The 12,963-nt window shown below is 46.9% G+C and overlaps 2 protein-coding genes across 5 annotated transcripts in view; one reads left to right on the plus strand and one right to left on the minus strand.

The window, feature by feature from the left end:
• The window catches only part of pard3ab (par-3 family cell polarity regulator alpha, b), a 165,834-nt gene that overhangs the window by 139,698 nt on the left and 13,173 nt on the right, over positions 1-12,963 (minus strand). The gene's annotated exons all lie outside the window — the stretch shown is intronic.
• LOC137778944 (uncharacterized) lies at positions 1,401-2,667 on the plus strand. The gene is made up of 2 exons (XM_068566336.1): positions 1,401-1,650; positions 2,245-2,667. The coding sequence occupies exons 1-2, from the start codon at positions 1,465-1,467 to the stop codon at positions 2,620-2,622; spliced, it is 564 nt and encodes a 187-aa protein (XP_068422437.1). The 5' UTR covers positions 1,401-1,464; the 3' UTR covers positions 2,623-2,667.

Genomic DNA, 12,963 nt, shown 5'->3' on the forward strand with positions numbered 1-12,963 from the left:
CTCACAGCTTCTCCCTGAAGACACGCTGCAGCTTTTTCTTTCTACACGTTTCCAGAGCGAAAGCTGTAAACTTCTCCTGCGACCCAGAAAACACAGGAAGTCACCGACGTTCAGCGGGTCGACACCTCCCTGAATGACTGGAGGTGTGTGTGTGTGTGTCTGTCTGTGTCTGTGTGTGGGTGCTTGTTTCTGGTTGCTGCTGTCTGTCATTTTCTTGTAGCTTTTGAAAAATAAAAAAAAGGGCCGGCTTGTGAAACTGTTTCTTGGTTGAGATGTGTGTGTGTGTGTGTGTGTGTGTGTGTGTGTGTGTGTGTGTGTGTGTGTGTGTGTGTGTGTGTGTGTGTGTGTGTGTGGTTGTGGGAAAGAAAAGATCAAAGCTTTTTATTTATCCAATTCTGCCTAAAAAGAATTTCAGCTTTTTGGGTTTCGACTGACGAGAGAGACTCCTGGACACCTGGTTGTGTGTTTTATATTCTACACAACGTGCCCATTGAAAATAACACAAAATATGTTCACGTTCAAGTTTAGATCCAAAGACTGCTGTGGTTATGTACCGTGTGTGTGTGTGCAGACTTCTTAAGTGTTGTGGTTGCCTTTATCAAGCGCATATCTTGTGTGTGTGTGTGTGTGTGTGTACACTGGGCAGGGCCGGCCACATCAAAGAGTGTGTAGAATGTTGTGAGTGTGTCATCTGCTAAAAAAAAGAAATAGCTCACAGCTAAATGTGCCAAAATGACATCGTAAACAAGGTTATAATATGCAAGACACACACACACACACACACACACACGCATTAACACACAAACGGCAAAAATCACACTCCAGATTATATTTTGGTTAATATTTATGTCATTTAACGACAAAGTTTAAGAGGTGAGACTCGTGGAGGACTTTGTGCTCCTGGAAGCAGAAATAAAGACGGTTTTGGCGGTGATGACACGTCTAAAAGAGGCCACGCCCACAACGCCGGACTCCCTCGTTTCCATGAAAAAAAATGCTGGAAGCCAAAATCTTCACTCTGATTAAATGTGTTTGTCTGCACCGTTCACTTTAAAGCTTTGTGTCATAAAATACACGGATCAAACTTCTTCACGTCCACTTCCTGGTTGCCTTACTGAGTCATGTGACGCTCAACCTGACAGACTCATCTAAACAACTGATCTGAAGTCAGATCAAAAAGATGGAAGGCCCAAAACCATGAATTTATGTTTCCCCCAAAAACAGTTTTCAGTGACGTGAGGAGCAGATTTACACCGAGATTTACGGTTGTTTCAGTGATTTACAAACAGGAAGTAGAATTATGCCCAAACAAGGAAGTAAGGAAGTGAACCACCAACAGTCCAGAACTACAAAAAAAAAGCTTTTTTTCAAAAAAAATTGAAAAACAGCACTCGGTCGTCCGGCGCGACCAAACAGCCCAACTGATGCTGATCTCTGAGAGGAGGAGAGAAAATATAACACAAAATGTCTGTGGAAGATTTACGCGCGCTGACGGATGAGAGCGACTGGGAGGCTGAAAAGGACCCGAGCGGCAACATGGAGGAAGACGAGGAAGACGAGGAGCTGATGGTCCTGGAGCTCCTCTGCCTGCACAGCGGGCTGAAGCGCTTCGACTTCATCCACTTCAACAACAACATCCTGGACATGCAGGTAGGACGCAGGAGGTCATGTTGATACGATGAGTCTCCTTTCAAGGGATCCACCGTTCACCAAGCGGCCGCTTATTATGGTCTGTTTGAAACGACCACCATGTAATGAACATCATGCTGTACCGAGGAAGACTTGAAGCTAGAGAGCCTTTCCTCTCCTTCCCTCTCTTCCTTCCTTCTCCTGCTTCTTTCCTCACTTCCTCCTTCCTTCCTCCTCTCTACCTCTCTCCTTCCTTCCTTCCTTCCTCTTCCCTTCTCTCTCCTTCCTTCCTCTTCCCTTCTATTTCTCACCTTCCTTCCTCCTCTCTCCTTCCTCCCTTTCTGCCTCAGTCCCTCCTCTCTCCCGTCCTCCTCCCTCCCTCCTTTCTCCTCTTTACCTCCCTCCTCTCACCTTCCTTCCTCCTCTCACCTTCTTCCCTTCTTCCCTCCCTCCCCCTTCCCTCCCCTTTCCTCCTTCCTCCCCAAATCTTCCTCCTTTTCCTCCATAACTCTCAGAACTAGAACATGTTTTAGAGGCTGTTGACAGGAAGTAATAAAAGACTCGAGTGCTTTCACGTCACGACCTTCATGTTAACGTGTTTAAAATGGACTTTAGGACCCAGGGGACGACCTTCGGTGGAGCTTCGACTCCGACAGCGGCGACTCCGAGTCGAGTCTCCTGCAGAGCTTCATCGACAACCTCGTGGACGACTACGACGGCCGGGTTATGTCGCAGACGCCGTCCGCCATGGCGCGCGGCGACGGGCCGAGACCCGACCCGCCGGCCCAGGTCGCCGCCGAGGTCCCCGTCCAGCTGTACGAGGAAGAGGTCGTTGCCTCGTCTTCCTCCTCCAGCTTGTCTTCCCCCTCCAGTTCGTCTTCCTCCTCCAGTTCGTCTTCCCCCTCCAGCTCGTCTTCCCCCTCCAGCTCGTCTTCCCCCTCCAGCTCGTCTTCCTCCTCCAGCTCGTCCAGTGACTTGTGGGACTTGGACTGAGTGACTTTTTTTTTCCACGAAATCTAATAAACAAGTGCAATTTTTTATCCCGCTTCCATCGTTTATCAGCTTTAAAACATGACGCTTAGACTTCTATACAACCAGGGGAGTCAGGAGAGAGAATGCAGCTTTAACACATGAAGCATAGACTTCTATACAACCAGGGGAGTCGCCCTCTGGTGGTCGGGAGAGAGAATGCAGCTTCAACACATGAAGTATAGACTTCTATACAACCAGAGGAGTCGCCCCCTGGTGGTCAGGAGAGAGAATGCAGCTTTAACACATGAAAGATGGACTTCTATACAACCAGAGGAGTCGCCCCCTTGTGGTCGGGAGAGAGAACGCAGCTTTAACACATAAAGCATAGACTTCTATACAACCAGAGGAGTCGCCCTCTGGTGGTCAGGAGAGAGAATGCAGCTTTAACACATGAAGCATAGCCTTCTATACAACCAGAGGAGTCTCCCCCTGGTGGTCAGGAGAGAGAATGCAGCTTTAACACATGAAGCATAGACTTCTATACAACCAGAGGAGTCGCCCTCTGGTGGTCAGGAGAGAGAATGCAGCTTTAACACATGAAGCATAGCCTTCTATACAACCAGAGGAGTCTCCCCCTGGTGGTCAGGAGAGAGAATGCAGCTTTAACACATGAAGCATAGACTTCTATACAACCAGAAGAGTTGCCCTCTGGTGGTCAGGAGAGAGAATGCAGCTTTAACACATGAAACATGGACTTCTATACAACCAATATACTTAATTTTCAAACTGCATTTTTCTTGTCCACTCGCTGAAGTCGAGCGCTTCCCACTGCCGCAGCTTCTAGTCGCCTTAGTGAGGATGGAGCACAAAGAGGGGAAAAAAAAAGATCTGAAAGAATAATTAAGTGATTGTAGATCTAGGATTTCGAGCAGGGAGGATTTATATTTCACACCAAGAGGCCAGATGGAGACTGAAGGAGGAAGTCACTTCCAGGGAATGAGACGAGGAAGCTGCTGAAAGTAAGACAGAGTGACACTCATCTCGAGGTCATTAAACTAAAACACACAAGCGCTAACACAATCGCATGCCTCATCCTCACAGCGGGCAGCCCTAATGAACAATGGATTAAGGACAGACAGCCGGCTTGTTGTCGCTTCATGTGCAGCGAGTGTGCGTGCACAACAACTCACTGCAGCGCTGAGAGGAAATGGGAAAATCACTTCCTGGTGCTTAGTCTATTTTTAAAACTACGGGCAGTACACACAATTTACATAACAGATTGAATCAACTGTGCAGGTTGTAGTTTTATTCACAGATCTTTGTCCTCCAAAATCACACAGGAAGCTTTGACTTCTATACAACCAGAGGAGTCGCTTTAACACATGAAGACTTCTATACAACCAGAGGAGTCGCTTTAACACATAAAGACTTCTATACAACGAGGAGTCGCTTTAACACATAAAGACTTCTATACAACCAGAGGAGTCGCTTTAACACATAAAGACTTCTATACAACCAGAGGAGTCGCTTTAACACATAAAGACTTCTATACAACAAAGGAGTCACTTTAACACACAAAGACTTCTATACAACAAAGGAGTCACTTTAACACATAAAGACTTCTATACAACCAGAGGAGTCGCTTTAACACAAAGACTTCTATACAACCAGAGGAGTCGTTTTAACACAAAGACTTCTATACAACCAGAGGAGTTGCTTAACCACGTGAAGTTTAGGGAAGACATCAAGAGAAGTGCAGTCATCTTCTCTGAGCGTATGGTATGGAGACGCATTAAGTCTTGAGGGGTAATAATAGATCATAACACGCTGTTGCTCCAATAATAATAATAATAGTTGTTGTTGTTGTTGTTGTTGTTGTTGTCGTCGCTGCGGGGGGATGCGTGTGTGTTTGTCAGCGTTTACTCGACTGACTGATGGATTCAAGAGCCGAACATTCCTCTGCTCCACGTTTGAGCCGAGAGGAATCCAAGAGCCTGGACCGCTGCCAGAGGCGCCGCCTGTCGTTTAGCAGCATTAACCCACCAGCGTGTGTGTGTGTGTGTGTGTGTGTGTGTGTGTGTGTGTGTGCGTGTGTGTGTGTGTGTGGTTTCAAGGAAGGAGACAAACAGACAGAGAGGAGGCTGCCAAAGGTCTCAGGCTGCATCCAAGAGCCTTTCCTCCTCTCCTCATTCCTTCCTCCCTCCCTTTTCTCTCATTCTTTCTCTCTCATTCCTTCCTCCCTCCCTTCCTCGTCTCTCTCTCTCCCTTCCTCCTTACCTCCCCCTTCTCTCTCCTTCCGTCCTTCTTCCTCTCTCTCTCTCCTTTCTTCCTTCCTCCTCCTCCTCCTCCTCCTCTCGCTCTCTCCTTTCTTCCTTCCTCCTCCTCCTCCTCCTCCTCTCTCCTTTCTTCCTTCCTCCTCCTCCTCCTCTCTCCTTTCTTCCTTCCTCCTCCTCCTCCTCCTCCTCCTCCTCCTCTCTCCTTTCTTCCTTCCTCCTCCTCCTCCTCTCGCTCTCTCCTTTCTTCCTTCCTCCTCCTCCTCCTCTCGCTCTCTCCTTTCTTCCTTCCTTCCTCCTCCTCCTCCTCTCGCTCTCTCCTTTCTTCCTTCCTTCCTCCTCCTCCTCTTTCTCTTCCCCACTCCTTTCTTTCTTCCTCCCTTGTCTCCCTCTCTCTCCCTCTCTATCCCTCTCTCTGTCTCCCTCTCTCCCTCTCTCTCCCTCTCTCAATCTCCTTCCCTTCCTCATCTCTCCTTCCTTCCTTCCTTCCTTCCTTCCTTCCTTCCTTCCTTCCTTCCTTCCTTCCTTCCTTCCTTCCTTCCTTCCTTCCTTCCTTCCTTCCTTCCTCATCCATGTCCCTCCTCATATCTGAGGCGGGTAAAAACCCAGAGCCAGAACCCAGAGAGAGAAACTCTGGTGAGAATCGAGCGTCCTGATCGTCATCGAGCGTCTGGCTCTGAAACAAAGTCTCCTTTCAGAGTCGTGTATCTGATCCCAACAGGCGGCCGCTCGGCTGTTTAACGCTAAAAATAGTCCAAAACTGCAGCGCATGGGACGTTAAACCCAGAGCAGGTAGGAGGAAGCGGTGGGAACAACAAAGAGGGTCTGGACTCCCGGCTGAGAGAGAACGTCTGCATTCAGCACGAGGCGACTGTGAAACATGGAAGTTAGAGGACCACACTCATCTCTTTCCTCTCTTTTATCTCTGGTTGCTCCAGAAAAAGAGGAAAACTGGATCCATCGCACTGAACTTCATCTCTCATGGCAGAGCGGAGCGTCCATCTTCTCGCAGCGCATCCTGAGCCGCCATGACTCGTTACAGATCATATATCGGCTGCTCGCTGCAGGTGTCAGCAGCTCAGTGGAGGCATCAGGATCAACAGGTGAAGTCATTGTTCCTCCAGAGCGTCGACCTTCACGCAGGTTGAATGTTAACCAAAAACAATCAATGCGATCAATAAGGAAGCTGATGTTTTCCCTCCAAACACTGTTTACGAAGAGAGGAGAGAAGACCGAGAGAGAAGTATAGATAGAGAGAAAGATATATATATATATATATATATAGTTAGAGATAGAGATAGAGAGAAAGAAAGCTAGATGACAGAGCGATAAAGAGATAGAGAAAGACAGATAAACATTTAAAAAATATATAGATAAAAATAGAAAAAGATAAAGATAGAGATAAATAGAGATAAATAGAAAGTTAGATAGAAAAAAATAAAGATAAATATAGATAGAAAGAGACAAAGATAAAGATAGATAGTAATATAGATAGAAAGAGATAAAGATAGAGAGAAAGAAATAATAGATAGAGATAAAGATAGATAGAGATAAAGATAGATACAAATAGATAAAGATAGATAGAAAGAGATAAATAGATAAAGATAGATAGAAAGAGATAAATAGAAAGATGGATAGAAAGAGATAAAGATAGATAGAGATAAAGATAGATAAAGATAGATAGAGATAAAGATAGATAGAGATAAAGATAGATAAAGATAGATAGAGATAAAGATAGATAGAGATAAAGATAGAGCGATGCGTTAAAAAGGTTCTCTAAATCCAGAGTATCTGTTGCCTCCACGCGGCTCTCAACATGGCGGCGGCCGCGGGCTAGTCAAATCGAGCACCTTATTTAAAAAATAAAAAAAGGTACCTATGGCGTCTGGATTAGTGACCCCGGCACAGCGCTCATGCTGAAATAATCGGGCTATATCTGGCGAGAACACAACCCATGTAATCTCTCGACGAGCGGCCCGTCGCTCTCATTCCATTAGGGCCGACTCCTGATTTCCGCGGCGCTAAGTGTTCTTTGACTGCAGCTAAAACCATTAAAAATCGGGTCAACGCTGCTGTTGTCTGTGTTGAGCAGTTGTCAGGTGAGAGGTTTACTGGAAGGACGCGATGTTCATCCGACACAGCGGTCAAAACTAGCCAAGGTCGTGCCGCGGCGATCGCAGCATTTGTTCGGGGTATTTCGGCGGGAAAAAAAAAACCGCAGATGCGACTAGCGGGCTTTAAGAGAGTCAGACGTGAATTTAAGACGCCGCTTTGTTTTGGAACATCACGTTAAGGACGTTCCTTTCAGTCAGAACAGGAAATCACAGCAAAATGCTAAAAATGCTATTGGAAGCCATCTACTTAAACGATGCTAACCCGTCCGCCACAAAGGAAATCCCACCAAAAAATGGGCAAAGCCTCATTTGAGTCTCCTGGTTCACGGACAGGACGACTGCAGAGTTTGGTTTCTTTATGAAAACCCTCCGGCACGGCGGCTCTTGATCCTTCAAGGAGAAGGATGGACATCAGGTCAGAGCGGGATGAAGGAATAAAAAATGTATCCTGCGACTCTTAAGGAAGGCTTTTCCCAAAAGGCAAAGCTTAGAGCGGGTAACAGTCCTCGTGTATGAGCTGCTTCCACAAACCTAAAAAACGTGTTCGTGCACGACTTCAAGCAAGACTTTAAACCAAATTTCCATGAGCAAACATGGGAACATGCTGTGCCTGCGTCGTGTCATTGTGCACGTGTGCGACTGCAGTCCAGCTCTTTAAAGAGGCACCTGAAAGGAGACACACACACACACATGCTGCAACACAATCACCCGCTCTCTCGCATGGGAGACGCCGCCGTATCAGATTGCCGTCGTATCTCCTGGTTATCGATACCAGAAGCCGTCCCGGGAGCAGTGGGCCGTGTGTTTTGGCGGCTGTTTGGAGAAACTTTTAGCGCGGGCCTAAAGGTTCTGGACCGGCGAGTTCGACAAGTAATATCGCTGTCGGGAGACGATCTCGCGGTCACGCTCATCTGGTTTGTGGAGCAACGCGGTAGGATGACACCCCGTCTGTCCAGAGGAGGAAGTCCTCCAGACAAAACATTCGGTCGCTTTTCAGGAAGCCGCTTGTTGCACGAGAGATTCCTGGTGATAAAGCGAAGCCGCGAGCGGAACAAGTACAACAAGCATCCGTGAGGAAAAAGCAAACATGCTGCCAACGCGGGACTCAAACTTTTTCTTTTGTGGTCAACAAAATGACACAAAAAGAAAATTGATGGAGGAAGACGGACTCTGTCGTCACTTAAAGACGAGTCTGACGAATCAAAACCACGAAACCTTCCGATTTTATGACATTTTATTGATTAAACCAATAGTAACCCTCACCAAACCATAGTGAAATAAGCAGCGCTTGCGAGACTAAAAGCAACATTTCGAGCTGCACCGATTTGCACGCTGAAGAGCCGTCCATCTTCTGGAGGCCGGCGGCGGAGCAGCTGTGTGCAGAAACCGGCCTGGAACCGACACCTCGGACCTCTTAATCTCTGCAAACGCAGCCTCTTGGCTTTGTTCTCGCCGATGGGGAGCTCGGCCAAGCTCCTCTCAAACAGAGATGCACCCCCTCCTCCTCTCCTTTCCTACCTCCTCCCTCCTTCCTCCCTCCCTCGCGGATGACAAACACAAAAACCGCAGCCATGGAGACGGTCTGACATCACTCCCGGGGGTCACTCGGAGAGCGCTCGCATCGGCCAATCAGGGGACGCGGCGAGGGGAGGAAACGGCCGACGGCTGGTTATACACAAGAGGCCCAGAGAGAGAGAGAGAGAGAGAGAGCGAGAGCGAGAGAGAGAGAGGCAGCCAAAAGAAAAGATGACAAAGGAAAATGGGATCGAGCCAGAGACAGAAAGTGTAACGCGGCTGTGGAGAAAAGAATAAATGCTGTGAAGGAAAGAGACGCTTGAGTCTCTCGCGGTGACACCAGCTGGAGAGGTAAAGAAGGACGAGGTCGTCGGCGATGAGGTCAGAACCGGTTCCTCCATCGCGGGCCGCCCCCCCCCCCGAGGGAAAGATAGATAAAAATAACACTCGCGTGCGTGTCGACGCACAACATATGCAACAGTTGGCTCTTGCACAATCGGGTTAAAAGGTGGAGGGAAGACGCCGTCGGCCGTGACGGAGCCAACAGGTTCATTAGCTCTGGAATTCATTTCATTTTTTATTTTTTTTACAAAAAGCAGTTTCTATCAGTTATGAAACGCTGCTGCGAGCATGTTGAACATTATTTTTTAAAATGTTGCTGGATGATATCTGCTCCCAGAAACAATTGCGATTTTAAATTGTCAAAAATGTACTTTTAACCAAATTCCCATGACTTGTAAAACATTAAATTCCTATAAAACGTGCAGCCAGCTCTTTGCTTCTCCAGCTTCACCGACAGCGAGCGCTGAGATCTCCAGCTGAAGGATCGTTTTCAGTCTCCGCTGGATGCGAGCGCCGTGCAGACCCGGTTTCAGTTCTGAGCTCTAAACAAACGCCGCTCTCACGTCTGCCTTCTCTAGAAACAACACACACACACACACACAGAGACAGACACACACACCTCCCTCTCACAGATGTGGGCCGAGTCCACATCAGATGCTCACACACAAATGGAAAAACCTTGAAAAACCCTTTTTTAAAAGCGGCACCGAGGCTGCAGCCACTTCACACTCCATCAGGTCCGAACACGTTGGCGAGCCGAAGCCACCTGCACACACACACACACACACACACACACACACACACACACACACACACACACACACACACACACAGCCGTCCTCTCCCTCCCGAGCAGGCTTTGGGGAGCTGAGTCACGGCCGAAATATCAAACCGATTGTCTCCGCCCACAGAAGCGTCTCAAATGTCACCCGTCTGATGTGAAACAAACAGATAAATAAATAAAACAATAAAATGAAAACGCACCCCTCCTGATCCAGTTATGACGCCGAATGTTATCCGGGGGATTGGGCGATGTTGGACAAGAGGATTTGCGGGGGCAGAAGTAGTGGGAACAGTTGGTCAACGGGCAGACAGCGGTGCCGGGGATTATCTAGTAAAACATGGACTCACACACTAACACACACACGCTGACGCACACACGCAGAACTCGGTCGGCCAACATCATGCGACGGCTCGGCGGCACAGAGGAATAACCGGCAGCGACCTTGGTCCGTATCAGATTACAGCTCAGCAAATGGAAAAAGGCCAAAAACAATAAGTAAGGAGCTTATTATTTGTTGCTGATACGAGTTCAGCAGAGCGCGGCTGCAGCCCCATGAAAGCTACGTCAACACACTGCAGGCAGAGGAAAGTGTGCAGGGAAAGGAGGAAAATGCAAATAAAAATAATGCATTCACATAAATGCAATGTTTTTTAGGTTGTCCACTTATTGTGTGACAGCGATGCATTTGATGTCTTTTACTTTTAAACGTTTTTAGTGTCCGCGTGAGACCAACATTTTATTTTTTAAATATATTTTCTGTTTTATTCAGATGCCAATTTTAATGTTTTATTTTTCATGACTTTTAAACCAGATTTCCATAACTTTTAACCAATTTTTATTACTTCTAAACCAGATTTTTATTTCTTTTAATCAATTGTTTTCTATTCAATCAATTTTTTCCATAACTTCTGACCACATTTTCATGACTTCTGACCAAATTTGTATGACTTTTAACCAATATTCCATGAATTCACCAAAATTACATTTACATTTCTTCAGATACCAGTTTTCAACTCGTACCAGATAACATTTCTTAATTTCTGATGGTTTACCGACTTCACAGCAGTTGAGATGATTTTCAGTCACTTAAATAATCTGGATCCTTGTGCACCGGCTGCTATATAAACCCCAAAAAAAGGATCTGGATCTGCCAGAGCGGATCCTCAATGAGCGGCCACGCGGAGTCGTGGTGCGTTTGTGGACCCGCGGTGCGTTTGTGGACCTGCGAGCAGTCGTGTACGGGGACGGCCGAGGCCTGTGCAGACAGGGAGCGGCGACAGACGGGTCCGGACACGCACGAGCGCACAACGGCGCTTGGTTGTGTAACGTTCGTGGACGCACTTCAAGCGGCAGGGAGGGACTCCTGACGGCGAGGCGGAGCGGGTCGCTTTAAAAGTGTTTCCAGAAAAGTAGATAGAGAGACTTAAAAGAGAGAGAGAGAGAGAGAGAGAGTCCATGTGTCTGGCAGCGTCGTTGCTCTGCAGGCAGCGTGTTGAAATGCAACAGCTGTGTGTGTGTGTGTGTGTGTGTGTGTGTGTGTGTGTGTGTGTGTGTGTGTGTGTGTGTGTGTGTGTGTGTGTGTGTGTGTGTGTGTGTGTGTGTGTGTGTGTGTGTGTGTGTGTGTGTGTGTGTGTGTGTGTGTGTGTGTGTGTGTGTGTCCTCCAACAGACTCAAGTCCATGAGGAAGACGCCGCCCTCCCACCCGATTAGTCATCTCCACGTCAGCGGTGGAAACGAGCTCTTCCTCAGAAGAAGACGAGCAGAAGTAAATGTTGCATCTCATGAAGCGTTTTAGTTTGCTGGAAACACTGAACACTCTGACCAATGGATTTACAAGACTTTCAACCAAATTTCTATGACTTTAAATAACTTTTACATGACTCTAAACCAAATGTCCATGAGCAAACATTGTGTGAAATCTGTGTGTAAACAGTAAAAAAGTGATAAAATTGTATTTTTTTTTCCCTCAAGGACTTTCCAGGCCTGGAAATAACCATTTTAAAATGCCGTGACTGTTCCAGGTTTTCCATAAGAACCCTGAGCAGAGCTTTCAGGATGAAAAAAAAGGGAGAATTGGGCCCTTATGATTAATTACATAATCATGTTTCAGTCACTTCAGGATAAATTAAACACTCGCCGTTGATGAATTACATCTCGGATCATTGGAAACCAAAATAAATGACGGGGATGAAACGCTGCAAGAGACTCCAACACCCACAGCCTCAGAGAGAGAGAGAGAGAGTTAAAGCAGGGGAGGTGGTGGAGCTGAGGATGTGGGCAGAAGGGAGGATGAGCAGCAGGAGACGGAGGTGCAGATTGCAGTCATTATCTCCTCCTCGACTCTGGAGATAAACTTGTGTGTGTGGGGGTGTCAGATACAGCGGAGAGAGGAGAGGCGAGGGAGACAGTTTGCATTTGGCTCCATGAAAGATATGATGAAATATCATAACGTCAGAAATATGCAAGACCACATCTGGTCTTTGGCTGCGAGGACACCTTCCATCTTCCTTTAAAAACACCTCCATCTATATTTAGACAAAGAGGGAGGTGAACATTGAGCTGGTTGATCTTGAAAAAGCAAAAAAAGGTTTTAAAGATTTTGAAAAAAAGATGTTTTTTGCTGCGCTGCAGGATTACATGAAAGCTTAAAAGAAAAAGATTCACTGTTAATGCAAACAGTGGAATGCAAACTCCACTTTATACGTGCGTGTGTGTCTCTGTGTGTGTGTGTGTGTGTTATACATGCATAAATATGCACACACACTGGTATGTGCACCCGTTTATCCTCCACCGGTCCCGACGCCGGTGATGTAAGAGGATAAAAGCTGCCGGCTCAGGCTGCGCTGTCTGGTCCAGCGAGACGACAGACGCGGCTGCAGCAGGACGCGTGACGGCAGGACACTTCCTGTTTCCTGTTTCCTGTTTCCCAAAAGCAGCCGGCGGCACAGCGAGAAGTCACAGGTGACTCCAAACATGTGGAGCAAAAACACCTGGAATACTCCACCATCACTCCACCATTCAGAGGCCTTGTTCTTTGTGTATGCAGCGATTGAATATGGATATTTGGTTGAGAAATATGACATGCAAAAACACATTGAGGTGTTTATTTATCTATTTGACTACTTCTGAAACGATAATGTCAATACTCAACTGGGGGAAAGTCATGTTTTTCTGTTATTCTTGGACTTCTTTCTCAGTCGGACACCAAAAATAAACCCATCTATATTCTGAGAGGTTTTCAAGCAGAAGGTTTGGTTCATGAATAATTCACAGCCTGGTTTATACAACATATTACGTCCCTGAAATAAACCTTGAGTCAACGAAATGAAACAAG

Source organism: Clinocottus analis, unplaced genomic scaffold, assembly GCF_023055335.1.
Source record: "Clinocottus analis isolate CAN_PGR_092001 unplaced genomic scaffold, fCliAna1.0.p SCAF_11, whole genome shotgun sequence".
Classification (NCBI taxonomy): Eukaryota; Metazoa; Chordata; class Actinopteri; order Perciformes; family Cottidae; genus Clinocottus; species Clinocottus analis.

Excerpts from the sequence above, each read along its gene's own strand:
- LOC137778944 (XM_068566336.1), top strand. The coding sequence starts at position 1,465 with ATGTCTGTGGAAGATTTACGCGCGCTGACGGATGAGAGCGACTGGGAG. Across the intron at positions 1,651-2,244 it reads ACAACATCCTGGACATGCAG|GACCCAGGGGACGACCTTCG; the intron begins GTAGGACGCAGG and ends AATGGACTTTAG.